At 40.6% G+C, this 19,846-nt stretch overlaps 1 protein-coding gene across 3 annotated transcripts; it reads right to left on the bottom strand.

Moving 5' to 3' along the window:
• Positions 1-81: 81 nt before the first annotated feature.
• Positions 82-18,017, bottom strand: kitb (KIT proto-oncogene, receptor tyrosine kinase b). Of its 3 annotated transcripts, none has more exons than XM_034203576.1 (21): positions 17,736-18,017; positions 15,516-15,791; positions 15,140-15,424; positions 11,469-11,608; positions 10,705-10,873; positions 9,405-9,594; positions 9,210-9,325; positions 9,008-9,122; positions 8,040-8,230; positions 6,562-6,668; positions 5,799-5,925; positions 5,564-5,680; positions 4,907-5,017; positions 4,222-4,363; positions 3,951-4,018; positions 3,770-3,861; positions 3,103-3,225; positions 2,759-2,870; positions 2,376-2,475; positions 1,777-1,882; positions 82-1,513 (listed from the first exon to the last, which is right to left on the bottom strand). In XM_034203576.1, the coding sequence occupies exons 1-21, from the start codon at positions 17,788-17,790 to the stop codon at positions 1,370-1,372; spliced, it is 2,886 nt and encodes a 961-aa protein (XP_034059467.1). In that variant the 5' UTR covers positions 17,791-18,017; the 3' UTR covers positions 82-1,369. The 3 variants fall into 3 exon arrangements, with proteins under 3 accessions (XP_034059467.1, XP_034059468.1, XP_034059469.1); XM_034203577.1 differs by having other exon boundaries at positions 3,770-3,858; XM_034203578.1 differs by having other exon boundaries at positions 5,564-5,668.
• Between the last annotated feature and the right edge of the window lie 1,829 nt (positions 18,018-19,846).

Here is a 19,846-nt window from a genome sequence, read left to right as displayed (position 1 = left end):
TTGAGCTCAGAGCATCACAATGCCCACAGCAGCCTTACGGAGCTGCTTACTCATCAATTTTGAAAATGATGAAGGACACTGTTTAAGTTTCTACCATCACAGGTACTTTCTTTATTACAAGTAATCCAACTGTATCAAAACCAGCATACTGAAACTATCCTGGCTCTCGACAATAACAGCGTCACAATCAAATGCATTCAGTATTTCACAAAAAGAACCTAAAGGCACATCTCTATTATATTTACATTGCATACATGTTTGACATAAACCCAGTCAAAAGAGCAAACAGTCCTAAACGCCTGGCCACAGACTAAACTAAAGCTAACCCTATAATACATACAGCAATACACCAGTTAGTCACAGTATTCAAAGCTACAACGCACAGGTGGGAGTCAGTGTTTCTGTGACTTATGGTAACTTTATGTTGTTTTTTAGGAGTTATCGCTTGCATGCCACCTCACTATGGCTCATTTGTTATATTGTAAAAGAGGCTTCAGGTACTATAAGGCATCGTTTGTCTTTCAAGCCCCATTAAAACCAGTTTTAAGTAAGGCTTGCAGACAACAACTCATGTTAATATAGTGACTCTAACAGTAAATGAATAAGAGTTTGGGAAAATACACTATTTGCTTTCTTGCAGAGGGCTGGATTATAACAATTAAGTTTGCAGGTGGAGCCAGCAGCCAGTTAGTGTGTAGAGCATTAAGACTGATGACATGAGGAAACGGCTAACCTTGCTCTTGTACATATACAAGAAGTAGACATGTGCATAAGCACAACTCTTTAAAAAATTGAAATAAGGTTGCCAGCAGGTTCTCCTGGAAACCACTGCTCCCTACAAGAGTGCTGTATTTCTTTATATTACCCAAACTGACAAAAATATTCTTGTAAAAACGTAGGGACAAAATAAAGTCCACCGATCACTTCACTAACTGTGCTTATCTTTTCCTCAGTCAAAGGTCTCTGTTTTCCTCAAAGCATTTAAAGATGCAATCTAAGGCTGAATGTGAGCCAAACTCCTGCCGATGGGGATATTGTTTGGATCTGATGGCGGTTAATGCTGGAGTCTGCTTTATATAGACGTGCACCGGAAATACCTCCCGCAGAGATCAATACAGCAATGGGAGATTAGATAGAGGACAATACTGAGAGACCAAAGCAAGGTCATATATACAGTGTGTGGTGTGTGTTGTGTGTGCGTGTGTAATGCAGGAAGTCCAGTGTTTGACAGTTAGTTTGAGTGTGTTGTTATTAGTTTACATACAGAGTGCATTTGGCTCTTGTGAGGTGACAATGATCAGGGAGGTGGGGGGTTGTAAGTTTGATAGCAGTGTTTATGTGCATACGTGTGTGTTTGTTTGTGTCTGTGTCAGACATAGCCCATGAAGACGTCAGCCGTGCTTTGCAGTAGAGGTTGGGTGGGAGCTGTGGTGCTGCAGACGGAGCTCAGCCGCCGCGTTGGCGCCTTCTCCTGCGCGGGATGACCTGGAGCGTTGCTCAGTCTCAGGTACACCTAAGAAACAACACACATTTCAGGCTTATGGCGGCTCTGACGATACTACTTTTTTACAACAACAAAAACATTTGGTTTAATGAGAAATGTCGAATGACGAAGGTCCATAAATAGCAAAATGATGATCAATCTCAATCTTTCTCCTGGTTTTTAATTCAGGCTTTCTGTTTTTTCTTTTTATCCTTAAACCAACATTGAGATATCCCCAATGTTTTGAAAGATACAAAATGAAATGTCTGTGACTTATGGTTCCTTTTACTCACATTCCTGGTATTTTCTGAGAGCAGCAGCTCAGTCCTCTCCACCAGTTTCCTGAAGGAAGGCCTCTTCAAAGGATCGTGGCTCCAACAAGACAACATCATGTCATACCTGCAGAGGTGAGGCTGACATTAGTTTCTACATTCAAGAACTAAAATAATCCAGCAAAGCGAAAACAAAGATTTTACATTTTATGTTTCTATTCATACAATGGATAAATCATTGTGCGTTTATTATTGTCTTTAAAATGTTTTGAATCGATTAGCTGATTGTCAGAAATTAATTCGCTGCTATTTTGACTTATAATTTCATTAAGTCATTTTGAAGGCATGATGGTTTGGTTTCAGCTCCTCCAAATTGAGGATTAGCCACTTTTCTTCGATTATAATGCCTATGTAAAATACATTTTTTTTTATTTTTGGACTGTTGCTTGAACAAAACGATACATTTGATAATGCCACATTGCTCCTTTCTCAATGTTTTCTAGCATTTCAAAGGTAAACTATTACATTGAAATAATGATTGATCATTAGTTGATGCACAGTTTATAACACTCACTCTCACTGACACATGCTTTCTTGTTTCTGCAAACACACACACTTACATCTCAATGGGAGCAAACTCAGGCCTGCTCATCCTTTTTCCATCTTGAATCATCTTGTAAAATACTGAGCCCACCTGCATCCCAGGGTACGGACTGTTACCTGTAACACAAACAGTATGCACACACTTTAAATAACATGGTTTCATTCACGCCTCAGATTTCCATGACAAGAAATAATAGATTCATACTATGCTACTGGTTTCTGGAGCAACATTGTTACACAGATAATATGATTGTGTGTGTTTCACCCGGTTAAGTGATGTTGCTGCTCGGGAGCATCATTAGAGCCTGTAATAGGGCCCCAGTCAGCTCAAATGGATGGTAATAACGGCCTAGACATTATGAAACAGATGCAACAGTGCAGCTCTAACTGGAAATGTTACCCAGAGAGAAGATTTCCCAGAGGAGGATGCCGTAGGACCACACGTCACTCTCATAGGTGTAGACGCAGTCGAAGAGGCTTTCAGGAGACATCCACTTCACCGGCAGACGAGCCTGCAGGAGGGAGCACCATGATTACAAAAGCAGTATGTTTACCTGTTTTTCAATCCAAGAAACATTTAGCTTTTCTCTGGAATTGTTCATCTCCTTTTAACTTTTAGAGATAGATGCCTTAAGAAAACATCAATTAAAAAGAAAGAAATTGCAGGAGAAAAGAAGAAAGAAAGGAGTGAAGGAAAGGAAGGGAGGCAGAAGAAGATTCAGAGATAAAGAGTGACAGACTCACATTGCCCCGGAGCACATAGCTGGCATCAGTCGTGATGTCTCGTGCCAACCCAAAGTCACAGATCTTAGCCACCCTGCCGTGAGTCAGCAAAATGTTTCTGGCTGCAAGATCCCTGTGGACACACTACACAAACAAACAAACACATAAACACACACACACACACACACACACACACACTGAAATTAGTTTTAACATTGTAACAGGTTTCTGCGGTGAATGACTGACACACAGCACACATTTACTAATGAGCCGCGGCGATTAAAACTTGTCACAAACCTCAGAAACACAAATGGCAAATTGACAATCTTTACGCAAAGCATAGTACAGAGTCAGGGCAATTACAGTCTAGAAGAATAATGAACAAACAGTGCCTAATTCAAATAAAGCAACACAATTATGATGAGAGAAGCTGAATCAGGAGAACAAGATTTTTTATACAGAATCTAAAGTATTTGAGTAGGAGCTTATTTACAGGTGTGACAAAGCTTTGTGTTTGGAGCACATGATGTAATGTAAATGCACCTTCAGATTGTGCATTATTGTAGCTGACAGCAGTGCACAAAGCAGGTTGGCCCTGAGCCAAAGTGATTTTTAAACTAGCAGCAGCAGTTTTAAATCTCTTCTGTAACGACCCTGTTAATAAGCACATGGGCTGTAACAGCCTTACGTTCTTGGAAGTAATGTACTCCATTCCCTTGGCCACTTGGTAGGAAAAGCTGAGGAGATCTTCGCCGTCCAGAGACAGCTCCTCGATATCCGCTAGATAAAGATCACACTGTCAGACTTCCACAGGCACATAGAGTGATATTGTATGTGTGATAAGAAGTGTAGAGTGAGAGACTTCCTACCTGACTGGGAAGACCTTTCTTTCTCCGAGGGACGCATGGTCACATATTCTGTACCAATCACCTCTCCACTGCACACAAACACACACACACAAATATTACATGTTGACACAGAAACCATTAAGCATTTGCAATCACAATTTTAATACCAACACACACACACACACACACACACACACACACACACACACACACACACACACACACACACACACACACACACACACACACACCACACACACACACACACACACACACACACACACACACACACCTTGCTTTAGGCTCTGTTTGGTTCGAGACGTTGCGATAGTAACCATCACCAACTTGGGAGTTGAGGAAGGGCTCTCTTTTTCTGCGCAGGAAGTTAAGGAGGTCGCCATAGCAACAGTACTCTGTGATCACCAAAATCGGGCCTGGCAAAGATAAAAAAAGAAGCCTCACTCGCTGATTTTAAAACCATAAGACATCACATAACAATGAACAAAGAACTTAAGCAAAGAGCCAACAATAAGTGTGTCATGTGACAGGTTTGAACAATGTGTGTGTGTTGAAAAACCTTTATCATTATGCTGGTGTTGAAACATATTGGGAAATACGTGTCAATGGGATTTTTAAAGTCCATGTGTTTACTTCCTTTTACGCACTTGTGCATACTTGTGTGTGAATCCAGTCTTAATGCTGCATAATGATCAATGTTTAGGTCTAGACAGACCCTGATCCACTGCATCATAAACTTGTCTGTAAATATGCTGCACGTTTTCATATTGGAGTCAATGATACTGACTCTCCAATATATGAGGCCAATATTGGCTGGGAAAAAAGCTAGTCAGCATATCAATCAAAAACAATACCATAAATCAGACAATAAATATCTTATAATCATGTGAAAGCAAGAGGCTTTTAGCGTCCACACCCAACAAAAAACAGAACAAAATTAAGCCCAAAATCTCTCTCACCTCCGACGGTGCAGGCCCCCAGCAGGTTCACAATGTTCACGTGGTTTCCAAGGTAACTGAGCACCTTCAGCTCTGACATCAGCGCCTCTTTCTCCGTAGCATGAGCGTTGGCTGCGATGACATCATCAGGACATTTATTACATCTTACAGCGTCTCATGTGTTTCTACAACACGCATCGGCAAGCTGTGTCTGAAAGGACTCCCTATTTATTACTTAGTGCTCTGTTTTTACTGTCCACCGATTTATTTGAGTGTCTGGGAAATATATAAAGTAATATCCTTTATATTTATTATTCATATAAATGTAAGTCATCTAGCAAATAATGAATTATAAATCTATTGGTCATCATGATATTCATAATGATGCTAGTATACCAAAACATTTTACAAATAAATCACTTCTGATGATTGTTATTAGTTAAAACATAGTCCTTTGTACTGCATTATTCAACATTTATGACCACCCGCTCTAGAGTCTATTAAGGAGAGTTATCTTGTTAATAAAAAATGTGTAAGTGACAGATGACACACACACACACACACACACACACACACACACACACACACACACACACACACACACACACACACACACACACACACACACACACACACACACACACACACACACACACACACACACACACACACACTTACGTTTCAGCATCTTAACAGCAACGGTTGTCACAGTATCTGCAGAGCAGAGTCCGTACGCTGTGGCCCTCACTACCTTTCCGAAAGCCCCAGAGCCCAGAGTTTTACCTGTGGGAACATCTACATTTTCCCTTATTCAGCAAGAAATTATAATGTTACACTCACATCATTTTGGACAGTGGAACTCAAACATCCAATTCAAGTATCAATAACAAGAAGTCATTCTAGGATATCATACCGAAGCGTAGTTTCTGTCGAGGAAACTCCCATTTGGAGTCATATGGCAGCTGGGTGGGGTCAATATATATGTAGTTGTTGCCATGGATACTCTCAATGACCTTCCACTGGATTTGAAACTTTGGTTTCTGGTAAAGTTTGAAAAGAGAAAGTCATTATATTTGATGTTATCTTACTCAATGCACTTCAGTTGTCAACTCAAGTCAGAACTGATGATCCCACTGTGAATTCATAACCTCGTTCTCAAGTAGTCTGACTCATCTGAGTGCGAAAAGAGCAGCATGCACATTAATGGCATCATCGCAGTGTCAAAAAAGCCTTTAACTTCAGCATGTCTGCACTCTCAATGGCTGATAGGATCATTTCAAGTTCATTACAGCACATTCATATTGATTAAAAGGACACTCTTATCTGCTGAATACCGTTACCAAAAGCAGAAAAAAGTAGTCTGATTTAAGAAATCTTCTTCTATCCTTAAAATACAATACTCAAGATGGAGGAATGAGTCATTAATACATGGGAGTTGGCCTTTTGCCAGAAACCAACAGCCAGTTATTTTTCTGTGTTGAAAACTGCATCTTAATGATGAACTTGATCTCACATTGAAGTCGGAGAATTTTAAACAGGGTGAAAACAAGGTTCTGATTGATGGCAATATATTTACTTGACATATGAGAGATTTATGACCCTCTCGCACTCAGATTAAATACTATTTCTTCATTGCAGTAATGGTATTGTAATGTATGATTTATGTTCTGTTTTACCTGCATGTATTTATAGAGCAGCACCACGAGAATGAGGCTGAGGAAGACACCAGTAGCCACCATGCCGGTCAGAAGAGGAGTGAAGAGTTTATGGGGGACGATTCGTTCTGAGAGGAAACACACATCAGAGTAATCAGACAAATGTATATGTTTTACTGCAAGTACAGGTTCAGTTTATACACAAACCCGCTAAAATACTAATACATACAAAAGGTGACATAATTCCTGATTAATCTCGTTCTTTACTTTAACATTCCTGGTTGAAATGTACTCTGTGAAGGAGTGGGCTCTGGGGGGATATGAAGGGCCGGAAGGGGTCAATGTGAGAGTGTGGAGGAATGAATAAATTAAGAAATAGAGAAACGAGCGAAATGAGCGAAACGAGCGAAACGAGCGACACAAGCGACACGAGCGAAAGACAAACGAGCAGCACACTTGAAAAAATAAGAAGGGAAATGACTAGGTGAAATGGAGAAAATCAAATATGACAATGTTTCTGTTAAATTGATTTAAGATTGTTGGTTTTTATTTATGACCAAATGCCCCAACATCAATATTTTCTTGAGAATAAAACCCTGCACTCCAATAAGATGATTTGAAAAAATAAAGGTATGGGTGCTACCCCTACCCCTACCCCTACCCCTACCCCTCACACCAGATACTGCCTGGTTTTCGGACCCCCCCAGACCCCCCAATAAAGCAAAATGCACGTTTCAGAGTGGCCTTTTATTGTGGCCAGCCTAAGGCACACCTGTGCAATAATCATGCTGTCTAATCAGCATCTTGATATGGCACACCTGTGAGGTGGGATGGATTATCTCAGCAAAGGAGAAGTGCTCACTATCACAGATTTTTTCAGATTTTTGAACAATATTTGAGAGAAATGGTTATTTTGTGTAAATAGAAAATGTTTTAGATCTTTGAGTTCATCTCATGAAAAATGGGAGCAAAAACAAAAGAGTTGCGTTTATATTTTTGTTCAGTGTATATTATTATGTTTTATATCATAATATAGATATCATAGACTGTATAAATAAATTGATATGTTGCCCAACCTTAGGAACGGTTGTAAACATAGTGATTTCACTTTATTTATTTATTTTTTTACTGTTGTGCCCTACTGAAAAATACAAATAATATTACATCATATACATTAGTTGAAGTACATATATAAGACATGATGGAGATACTGTATGTCAATTGGGATCCCCTGAGAGGAACTTGAGAATAGTGGCACAAACACTAATCAGATGTATATGTTTGACAGCTGCTGCAGCAGTGGTGTTTGTTTCTGTGACAAGGATTAGTGAGTCACACTTTATAATCCCAACCCGGACAGTCATAATACACTAATCCTGTTCAATCTGTATCCAGTAAAAACACAACTCTGCAGACCGAGGGGCAATGGGTATAGTTTATATATTCATACATATATACATATATAGGTTTGTGTGTGTTTGTGTGTGTTTGTGTCGTACCACTGATGGAGAACAGTGTGTAGGCCTCCTCCCCCTCCTCCGTAGTAGCCACACACTCCAGGGTGTGATAGTGTGTGTGCTCCTTGCTCACGTTCAGGCGGCTAACAACTTCGCTCCTGCCAAAGACAGACTCTGTCACCATGGCGACATCCAGGGACTCCCATTGGGTGGCATTTGGCAGGTGTGAGCACCTGTTCAGGGGTTGACACAATGATAAAGTAATTTCAACCATGGTCATTCACAACAACTGTACTTTTTATTACGTCTTATAATAAACCCTACTGTTAGCCTATAACATGTAAAATAACGAGTCAAGTGCCTGTTTTAACAGAGCTCTAAATGTCTTATATTGCTGATATTGTGATGACCAAGAGTCTAAACCCTTTTTGGTTTGAATGCTAATGAGAGTATATAATGACATAAAGCAACTTCTTCAGCTCCCATGATCCTCTCTTTCTCTCAGAGGAACTGCCAGACCAAACAACAGAAGGTGTTGGAGATAATGGTGAGGAAAATGGTCTGAAGTCGCACTGCTGCTCGGTTACAGCTTTTAATATGAGAAGCATAAAAGCCAAGGAGTCCAAAGTTCTGAATTATATATGAATAGGTTCATTTAAATGCATTACATAATGTTCTTCTTATATTATTGTTTATGACATTATTTACATGGAGAATGTAAAATTAGGTTATAACACCCAATGTGACGCAGTGATTCATCACTAACAATGCTTATTTTGAACCAATTCTGATTACATGATAACTTTGTACAACTCTTCTCATCTGTTTCCTCTTTGTACATTTACAAGATCACCCTTTTAACATCTCATTGTGTAAAAGACAGTCGTATTACATTCAAGATATCAAAGGTTAACACCCAGCTCATGCTAAATCAATAGTGGTATACAACTCATATTCCTATCTATTAAACACTTTTTGGATGAAAGTAGTGCAATATATTTGAGGTATACCTCGTGTGGGGCAGCTCACAGAAGTACCAGCTGATTTTAGGGACTGGGTAACCAGAGGCCTCACATCGCACCTGTCCATCAACAGGGCCTTCCTGGGCGATGATAATCGGCTTGCCTTGTAGAGAAAGACATGGGCAGATTGAATGTAAAAATATACATATTTAACATAGAAAACACGAGTGTTAAAGTGAAGGCCACTTACTGTTGACGTACACATGAAACGGATGATCTACAGATGCGTCCTCATGGCTCGCTGAGAACTTATAGATCCCACCCTCCGAGCCGAGGACCCTCACCAGTCTGAGCTCGCTGATGAGTCTGATAAAACAAACATTACTTTCCAAATGTGTACATGCACAGGTAATTGCAGTGAAATACATATTTAAACTTGCTATACCTGTATTTGCGGCGATGTATGGTAATGACATGCTCTGTGGTGTTGAGGAGCCGCTTTCCGTTGTAAGACCAGGACAGGGAGCGCGGAGCGGGATAGGCACTGAGTTCGACTCTGAGGCTCAGGCTCTCCCCCTCTTTGACATCAGCCTGCACTGGAGCTGGGCTGCCTAACATGGTGATGAAGCCCTGATCTGAAGAGCATCAGAAAATTAGCTCACCTAAAACTGTGGTTAAGGCCTGGGATATTGAACATAGATATATTAGCTACGAATGAAAACATAAAAACTTTATAAATCCACAAAGACAATTTAATTTTAGGCATAAATAAAGACAGACAGGAAACAGGCGGACAATTAAAAGTAAAATGCTGTAGTTAGATCCATGTTTTGTTGTTATTTATTGAGGGGCATTTCACTGAGAGCCAAACTCTTTTTTTCCCAGGTAGGCCCAGTATAATAAGATAATATTTTATTTGTGATTGCTCATGTAAATTAGACTTTATGAACAGAACAAATCCACAGAGTAAAACAAAACATTGTTTGAGGTCTGGCAAGTGTGTTGCTTACTTCCAGACATTCTCACTGGTTTATAACAATATCACACTTTGAACAATGATAGCTCTTTCCACCAGGGCTAAGTTGTCTACATATTAATTGATATACTTTGGAAAAAAAACCATTTTATTAGGCTAATCTAAACTTAAAGGGGACCTATCATACAAAATGCACTTTTGTACGTCTTTTATACACGAATATGTTTTCACCAAGTGTCAGAAAACACAACCCTCTATCTTTTCCTCCATACCCAAATCTCTAAAAACGGGGCTGCAACGGAGCTGATTATTATTTGAATTTTTCTGACGTCAGAAAAGGGGTGCTCCACCTATATGGGCAACTCTCCACCTATCAGGGGAATGAGAGACCGCTCGAAAGCGCTGGAGACGCTGTAGTACATATGCCAGGCCTGTAAGTGGCGCTGTAGTCTGCCATAAAAGCAGAATCAGCCCTTGCAAAAACAGGGCTGGAAAAGAGCAAATAGAGCGAAATGAGGCATGGCTAAAATGCATGATCTGTTTGGTATTTTGAAAAAAAAACTTCACAGACATGTTTTATATAGGTATGGCCCTACAATATATGTTTCAAATATAGCATGATAGGTCCACTTTAAGTATGTGTTCATAGCAAGTCAGACTTGCTGCAAGACGTGCGATGCTAACCTAAAACTTTTAAAGTCCATGTCTAACCCTAACATTCTGGTAAATGTTTAAAAAATTGAGGGTTACCATCTAGACACAAACTCACCTTGGACATCCAGTTGCAGCGCGGTGGCACTGGTGCCTCTCTCGTTGTGGGCATGGCAGCGGTAAGTGCCCGAGTCGGATTTGCTGACATCCGTGATCAATAGTGTGGTGACACGTTCGACACCGTGGAAACCAGACAGGATGTGTGAGGATTGGAATTCCATGGGATGCTGCAAGGCATCATGGGTAAAGGTGAGCATTTTAACATTAATCTCAAACAGCTGATTTAACATTCACGAAAAACCATGGTTGATGCCGTGATTATAAAAATACTTCCGCTACAACCCAAACTCAATAACATTAACAAAGTATTTAAAGAAATCATAAAACTCATACGTAAGTCTTCTCTGCACTCACTTGCATGTTTATTATGATTATTGCCAAAATAGTTGTATTCTTATAAAATACTTAGTATAAGAAATATTACAATCTGTCATACAAAACCCAACATGTGTCAAATGTGAACTAATATATGCATCACAAAACCTGCTAAATCCCTGAAATTATTAAGGATGTCCTCAGCCCTGATAAAAATGCAAATGTTTGGCTGTTTCTTGTATTGGTAAGGGTAAAGCACGGGTCTACATTGTTCAAGTCAAGGACTCCTTAGCAACAAATACAGAATATACCACTATATATATTGCAATAAGACTTTTTTTTAAAAACAGTCCGCCAGATATAAACACACTAACTCTCACATCCTGGCAGTGAGTCACCCGGACATAGAGACTGAGGAGAAGCAGTCAATCTCTTCATCAATCTCACCGCTGCGGAGGGGAAATCCCACTTGACACTGAAGTCCGTGTTGACGTTAGAGGAGCTACAGGTAATCTTGAACTCGTCTCCTTTTCTCAGGATAACAGGGTCTTTGTGAGACAGCGTGATCACCGGAGGCACCTCTGGCACTGGATCAAAAGATGCAAAACCAGAATTAGCATGAATCATATATAATTGATTAACATTCACTATTGGTTGCCAGTCTGAAATACATATCTTAAAAAAACCTCCTGTTTGCTTAGTGTCAGTGAATGCATCGGTCAGTGGACTAACACTCATTAAATACAATGCAAACAGTATCATATTTGCATAAGCGTACGCTTGTGTGCGTATAACCCGGATGATTAATCTCCAACATTATAGGCCTACTGACTTCACTTTGATAGCTGTTTGACAAGAAGTGAGGTGGTTTTATTTACCCCAAACACAGCCTTCATGCACCGTTACAAAGCTTTGTTCAGTGTGGGAATGTAATCCCTCTGCTCCTCCCTTCTTTCACCTCACTCACCTCTCTCCTCTCAATACCTCTCTCCACCTCTCTCCATCAGTGAAAAGGACATTACGCCGCTGCCCCTCCCGTCTTGTTTATGTTTAGACATCTTTGCACTACAGATGAGGCTAAAAATGCTGATTCAGTGCAGGGATATATAGAAACATGATCCGCTTGCACTGACGAAAAATGCTCTTATGGTTCATTTTCTATTTATATAGAAGATACGAGAAAAACTGTCTCTTGCCAAAACACATCTGCAATGTGGAAATGTGCTGTGTCTACCGTTAATCTTGGCCAGGATGCATTAAGATCTCTTATGAAGATTTTAGCCATGCTGCTGGTCTGTCTAGCCATCACTTTGGTCCAGACTGAAATATCACAAGTCCTTTTGGATGAAGTACAATGACATTTTGGACTCGTATTAATGGGTAAAATCCTACTAATTTTGGTGATCAATGAAATGTTCTAAATACTTTGGTTTATGACCAAACCCCATCAAAAATAAATTACATGTCCACTCTTTAATTTACTGCTGGTTAGCAAGGAGCATGCTAACAGAAGTAAGATGGGGAACTTTATAAACATTGTACCTATTGACCATCATTAAATCCATATTCTATGTTTTTGTTTCATGCTTATGGATCAAAATCAGTACACCAAAGTCCTACTTTCCAATAAACCAGTTTCCTGTGTTTTAGTCCTCCATTGCGGAGATCAACAAGCCAACATCAGGACAGGTATATTTGTCCAATTCTTAACTAATATGATGATAGGTCTTTTGAAATCAGAATAATAAAGTCCTCTTAAAGTGGACCTATCATGCTATATTTGAACAATATATTGTAGGGCCATACCTATATAAGTATATAAATAGAGTTGTTTTTTTCAAAATACCAAACAGATCCTGCATTTTAGCCATGCCTCATTTTGCTCTATTTGCTCTTTCCAGCCCTGTTTTTGCAGGGGCTGATTCTGTGACGTAGCTTTAATGCAAATGAGCTGCAGCGGACCACGCCCCCCTGCAGGAGAGGGAGCATTTGAGATCAGCTGCTGGGCTGTCAGAAGAGGGGGAGAAAAAGAGATCTCCATCCTCCGTGTTTTATTCTTATATGATTATATAGTCATTATTCATTTGTTTTAAAGCTCAATAAATAACAAAGAAGACCTTTGACCGGCACTTTTCTAATTTTGTACGGAAGATTTCAACTTTAACGGACATGTTGACTGGCGGAAAAAAATCGAATGGCGCATTTCCACTACACGGCCTCGCTCGGTACGGCTAGGCCTCATTAGGACTGGCTCACTTTATGGCGCGTTTCCATTACAGTTTAGGAACTGGGGTAGTATCTATAGTAACGCAGTGTAGGCGGAGCCGTGACTCATCTTCGATGAGAGCCCCAGAAAAACAACACAGCCGTTAGCTGTTAGCACTCAGAGCTCACAGCTCCTCATATCTGTTCAGAAACTAGACAAAAGTTAAACAAGTACAAACCACAGACTGCCTGTGTCATGGCGAATACAGTCGCTACTTTATGTATGTCTGTATAGGCCATTGTTGTGAGTGTGGACGGTCGGAGCATTTACAACGTTAGCTTAGCCAATCTCCATTTAGAAAACACGCATTTTAAAAGGGTTTTTCGCCTGCCGTCTGTCTGAAGACTTGTCAAAGCATTAATTCATGGTTTTTACTAACCGGTATCAGTATGTTGTTATTTCGGCATCATTTTGAAACGTGTATTACAATTAAATCACGGTCAAATATGTTCATCTTGTTGTAGTTGTAGCGCCCTTGCCAGCGATTCTCTCTCTAGTTTAGCATACTCAGCCCGACTCAGCCTGGTTGTTCCTGGCCCTAGAACCACGATTTTATGGGGCCAGAAAAACTGTGAATTAGGACCCGCTAGCCGGTACTAGGCCAAGTGGAAACGCAACCAAAAACGGGCCCCGCACGGCTCGGCACGCTTAAAGCGAGTTACCCGCTGCAGTGGAAACGCGCCATAACTGAAACTCTGCTACACGGTCCCCTCCTTCCTTGGAAGAGGCGGAGAGGTGGGAGTTTGTCATCTGCTGGTGGACTAACCGGAGAGAATTACAGTGCTTGCCTCGACGGGGAGGGATTGCATTGAATTACAGCAGCAGGAGCAAACGCTTGCCTCGGGGAGGGAGAAAAAGAGCCACAGCGGAGAATAAACAGAAGGGCAACCATGGCAACCATGCGCGGGAAGTCTTCTTCGCTGCTTTTGTGGCAGACTACAGCGCCACTTACAGGCCTGGCATATGTTTTAGAGCGGCAATGGCCGGCCGTGGCCCAACCCCACATTCCCCTGATAGGTGGAGAGTTGGCCATATAGGCGGAGCTCCTCGTTCCTGACGTCAGAGACATTTAAATCTGGATCAGTCTGTATCAGATCCGTTCCAGCCCCGTTTTTAGAGATTTGGGTATGGAGGAAAAGAGAGAGGGTTGTGTTTTCTGACACGTGGTGAGTTCCTTGGAACACCGGGGACACATATTCATGTATAAAAGACGTACAAAAGTGCATTTTACATGATAGGTCCCCTTTAATATTGTAAGCTGTTTTTCCTCACATGTCTCAGTCCAAGCTTTGTTTGAAAAAAGTAGCTGTATTATTCAAGATTCTCTACCTTTATTTAGACTTTATTATTCCCCAAGAGTTAATTCATTTCAACAGCACAGTACGCATCAGAAAACAAACAAGCAAAAGCACACATTAACAACATTCATTGACGGGCAGTGACAACTTTAAGCTGTGTTTACTTCACTGTTTACTTTGACACAAGGATTGGGATTGCCATTTAGGTTTAGGAAGTCAACTTCCATTAATTTGGCTTCACCTACTGACTACTGGCATTACTGTGAGGCTACAACAAGGTTAACTTAATGATCCATTATACAAGCTAGCATCTTTTACACTGACTTTATTAATCTGCTCTCAAATTGTTATAAAGATGACAGGAGCGTGTACCTTACTTCTTTCCTGTCAACAGCATTCACACTATAACTCTTTTAACCCTTTTAACCTTAATTATCACCCAAATCACAAATCTAGTAAAGCTATGCCACAAAGAGAACCACTAAACACATGTATACATTTGTAACAAGTGACAAGAATATCACAAACAGCCCTCCATCATATCTCTCACTTACCAAGTCGTACATCAACAGTGTATTGGATGGATGTCACTTTGGCTCCATCAAGCTGCCCCACACATACGAAGCAACCATCATATTCCTTTCTCACGTTGCTGATAATGACGCCTCGCTGGTGGTTGCTGTGGTAGCTCATACCAGAGGGCAAAGGTCCTCTGTCGCACATCTCCAGAGCTAGGAGGGTGACTTCAGGGTCGGTCACAAGACAGGGGAGGGTGCAGTTTTCACCTTCTCGCACCAGGATGACGTTCACCATGGTGCGCTGGAAGGCATTCTGGGGGTCTGAGGAGATGAAAGGGAGATTTGGATTGATCAATGGTTTTAGAGGGATACACAATCACATGTCTCTCCCCCCTCAATCTCTAATACAGACCTTTCACATATACATAAACGGAGCTGTGTTCCAGTGTGCTGTTGTTTATGCACACATAACGACCCATGTGGTAGGCCTGTGCTGCTGACACCCTGACATAGGCCGTTCTGCCCTCCTCCACCTCTCCCTCCAGCCGGCGAGCACGCTCCCTCTGCCACCTCAACCTGGACGGGGCACCAGACATTGTGGCATTGTCATGGCAACTCAGCTCCAGCTTCCCCCTCTTGGGAACAACAATGTGAGGTCCACTAGGGGAGATGACTGGCTGGCACCATGCTGAAACAAACACATATATAATGGTTGACGTCTGCTGGAGTAAAGAGCCAACACAAAGGCAAATAAACTGCTGCTTTCAGCAACACTGATGTTGATGAAGGGCTAGCTATGGGAAGGGTAAAGTAAAGTACCAGACTTTTTAAAGTAAAAGTAGTAATACCACAGAGTATAAACACTCTCTTTTCAGTAAAGGTCCTGCATTCAAAATTCAACTTGTGTAAAATATACATGTTTTAGCATCAACATGTAGGAAAAATAAATACAAATAATCATTCTGCACAATGACCCATTACAAAACAATGTAAGTTATAATTGAATTATATTTAGTGATGCCTTCATGTGATCATTATACTATATACATTTCATAAAGGGACCAATCCAGTTTTATCTTAACCTATAACAGCAAATGATAACACATCTTTAAGGATATTTTGTATTATTAATCTGAATCTGAACATTCAAAGCACCTAAGTTATTAAATAAGTCAAACGTACACCATTTTTTCAGAGTACAAGTATAAAGGAGCAGGAAATGATAAAGTAAAGTTAAATTACCTCAAAAAAAGTACTTTGTATGTATGTATTTATTTAGTTACTTTGAGTTGTACCCAGAACCACTATAGCTTTCATCATAACCCATGAGTTTTATATTATTTTATGTATTTATCCATTAATTATACCACCACAGTTTCTTAAAACCTAAGATGTTCACAGTGTGATGGTTAAATGGGATGTTATGATTGGCCCCTAAAGACAGAGTGCTATCAAACCACCATGGCTCAATTGAACAATCAATAATTATGACCTGTCTACCCGCTGAGTAATCATGCATTAAGAGCCCTATATCCACTCCCCACGAGTAAACTGACCTAACATTTTATATTTACTTTAACCCCACCAGCCCAACTTTTTCTTCCCTTTTTCCCAGTATGTTTTTGCAGATTTCCACATGACAGGCGCCATTTCAGGATTTTCATGTGACTGTTGTGCCTTCAGGCCTGGCAGCAGGGGCTGAGAAGGCAAGAAGCACGTGTGCACTGTGCAGAAAGACTCCCCTTTCAAATAACATCAATATCTGTGTTTTTGCAGGCTCTAAGTGCATGCTTTGTAGCTGTTATCTGAAGAGTGTGTGCCTCGCAGACAGTTGGTCTTTGAGTAAGTATAAGGTTTCAAACAATCCTGAGGCTGTGTGACTAAACACAAAGCTATACCATCACAGCAGCGCGGTTCAAAGTCAAGGTGCTGCTGGGTGTGGTTTTTGTTAAAAGATGTGTTTCTGGCTATTGTTCATTGTGCCATGCCAAGGCGTACAACCTAATCCTTTTTATTTCGGTTTGATAAATAATTAATCGTCCTCAAACAAACACGCACCTGTTGCCTGCTGGGAAAGGCATCTCCTAGGCCTACCTCTTAAACGGTATGCAAATTATATGATTTGGAGACATGAGCTGACAGGTTGATCACCCTGAACCGTTAAACTACACTTGTGTTTGTTTTACATCAACCACCTTTCCAGAAACATTGAGGACACGGCACCAGATTCAGTATCAGGATCATGGAAGAGAAGCTGCGCAATACATGCAGCCTTTTACTTATGTCCACACCTGAATTAGTCCAATTAAGTGCGAAACGACCTTAAATAGTGATACACAGGTGGAGAAATACACTTGAGTCCGAACAACACTTGAGTGATCTGAAAAGACAAAGACTAACACAAATGCTATATAGTTTGTAATTTTACGCATAAAGTAGGCTACCCTACGACTATTTTAAACTCTTCACTAAAGACATAGCCTTCTCTAACGTGCTTTGGAAGAGGAAAACGTGATTTATGAAACTAGTGTGAGGTGAAGAGATTAAACGAGGTCACTTTAAAGTTATACATCAAGAAAACACCAAGTCCCCATGAAGCAATATTTAAGCAAAATTTCAATGGTTTTCTTACCTGTTAGTGGCAGCAAAACAAAATGTGAGGCAAAGAGAACCCAGTGGCATCTCATGATTGGGCGGGTTTGAAGCCTTTTACTCTACTCCATGCGTTTCAAGTGCAGGAATAACCATCCTGGGCTTTAAAACAACAGATCACACGCACACTGAGCAGATCCCTCCACAGCACTGGACGCACTAACACAATAATGATCGTGTGTGCTGAGACTCCCCCCGATGGATCTCACTGGAGCTTAAAGACACAGCGCCTCTCCTCCCTGCTCTGGATCCGTGCCACTCCTTTCTGTCCCGCATTGGCTGGACCCGGGCCAAGGATGAGTCGGTTATTACCGGGAAGAAAAAACACGTGCCTATATCCAAGACATCTAAACCGTTTTTTGCAGTCATTGCAAGAAAATGAATGACAAGGAACTCCCCATTAATGGAAAAAAGAGGCTGAAACACAAATGATTATTTTCAATAAGATGACTGTAAATGTTTATCTCGGACATTATAATTCTGGTGACAGCCTTTCCTTGGGCTCCTGTCCTTATATGACAGTTCTCACTCGGCAGGAGTTCCCCTTTATATCCTCATTCATTTTCTGATGCACTTAACTGTCTCACGTTTCCCAGCTCTAATTGGTATGACTGTATTTTCCCAGATTTAATCAACTTCATAACCCACAATGGCCTTAATTTAAAAGTCATGATGTTGTGGTGTGGAAGCAAAACCAAACATTTCCAAGCCCACAGATAGGCTACCTAAAGCTCAATAATAATAAGGCCTACATGTTTTGGACAGTTTAATAGGCTATTGAATGTAAAGATTCGAAATATGGCGAAGAAACATTAAAGAGAATGAGATTCATTAATTCTATTTCTAAGCGAAAATAACTAATTTCAGAGAAACACATTGCATTTATTATCAGAGCCTCCTGGTGGCTGAGAAACCATTTATTTCACTTAATGCCTCAGGTCCAGAGCTGCCTTCAAGTGTGTGCTTGTGTGTTGCATGGGTTTGGTTATGAAGGGATTATGTGTGTTTTTATCTATTGGTCTGTCTATGTGTGTCTGTGTGTGTCTGTGTGTGTGTTTGTGTGTGTGTGTGTGTGTGTGTGTGTGTGTGTGTGTGTGTGTGTGTGTGTGTGTGTGTGTGTGTGTGTGTGTGTGTGTTTCCTGTTGCTATAGGAAAAGAGAGAACACTTGGACCGTTGTGTTTTTTTTCTTATCCACATGATTAATCTCAAACCTCACTTCGCCCCACATCAATTACGCCTTTCTCAGCACATGATGGCAGGAGGAGGCTAAACAAACGAGAACAGAAGCAGAACTTTAATTTAATTTTGCACTTAATTAGTTTGTTTTTGCAGTATAATTCTCCGGAAAATATGACATGTAATGGTTTCAGTTAGAATTGCATCAGAAAAAAGCGTTGGTGGTGATCAAACTCTCATAACAGACACCCATTCAGACCAAGCCTTTGGCCTTTTGAAAAGTTTGTCTTCCTGCTGTATGTGCAAAGAGCTGCTTTTTAATAAAGATAAGTGGAACCAAAGTCCAGTTGCATCCTGTCTTGGGTCATCGTCCTCCTACTGTATAGTACCGTGTTTCCAGTGAAATGTTGCTGAGTTAACAGATGTTTAGGGGTTGTTTACAACTGGGTTCAACACAAGAGGGAGGCAAGGAGGGTCTTGATGGATGAACTTGGGGTGAGAGAGGGCAGTCGCAACGTAACCATGTGCTTGACAACAAAGTTTTTGCACACAGTGAGGCCTCAAAGCAGTTCTACACATTTGCACCACAAAATAGTTTTTTAATCCAAAATTGGGAGACACATCTAATTTAAAGGACATGCGGTCTGAGAGCTTTAAGATATTGGTCTTTGCCTCAGTGAAATGAGCATTTGTAACTATATGTTGTTTAAGGGTGTTTTGACTTTGTGTGTCGGTACCCATGAAGAATACAAACAAATGATTAATTAATAGCAAAGAGACTGGAAAGAGGAGGAAACAGCCATTAGCAAACCAAGAAACAGTTAGTTGTGCTATTTTACTTTTACGCTTGTGAGGGAATCAAACATACAAATTATAACATTTTAAATGGTCAACTTTAGATGCAATGTATTCCA

The sequence above is a fragment of the Gymnodraco acuticeps genome, unplaced genomic scaffold (assembly GCF_902827175.1).
Source record: "Gymnodraco acuticeps unplaced genomic scaffold, fGymAcu1.1, whole genome shotgun sequence".
In the NCBI taxonomy this organism is placed as follows: domain Eukaryota; kingdom Metazoa; phylum Chordata; class Actinopteri; order Perciformes; family Bathydraconidae; genus Gymnodraco; species Gymnodraco acuticeps.
The sequence above is the reverse complement of the archived record's forward strand: the minus strand, read 5'-3'. Positions and strand labels throughout refer to the sequence as shown.

Bases quoted from the DNA above. Each gene is read 5' to 3' on its own strand.
- kitb (XM_034203576.1), bottom strand. From the start codon at position 17,790: ATGAGATGCCACTGGGTTCTCTTTGCCTCACATTTTGTTTTGCTGCCA. The intron at 15,792-17,735 runs GTAAGAAAACCA...TGTTTGTTTCAG, and splicing joins TGTTTTGCTGCCACTAACAG to CATGGTGCCAGCCAGTCATC. The intron at 11,609-15,139 runs GTAAGTGAGAGA...CTTTTGATCCAG, and splicing joins CACTGTTGATGTACGACTTG to TGCCAGAGGTGCCTCCGGTG.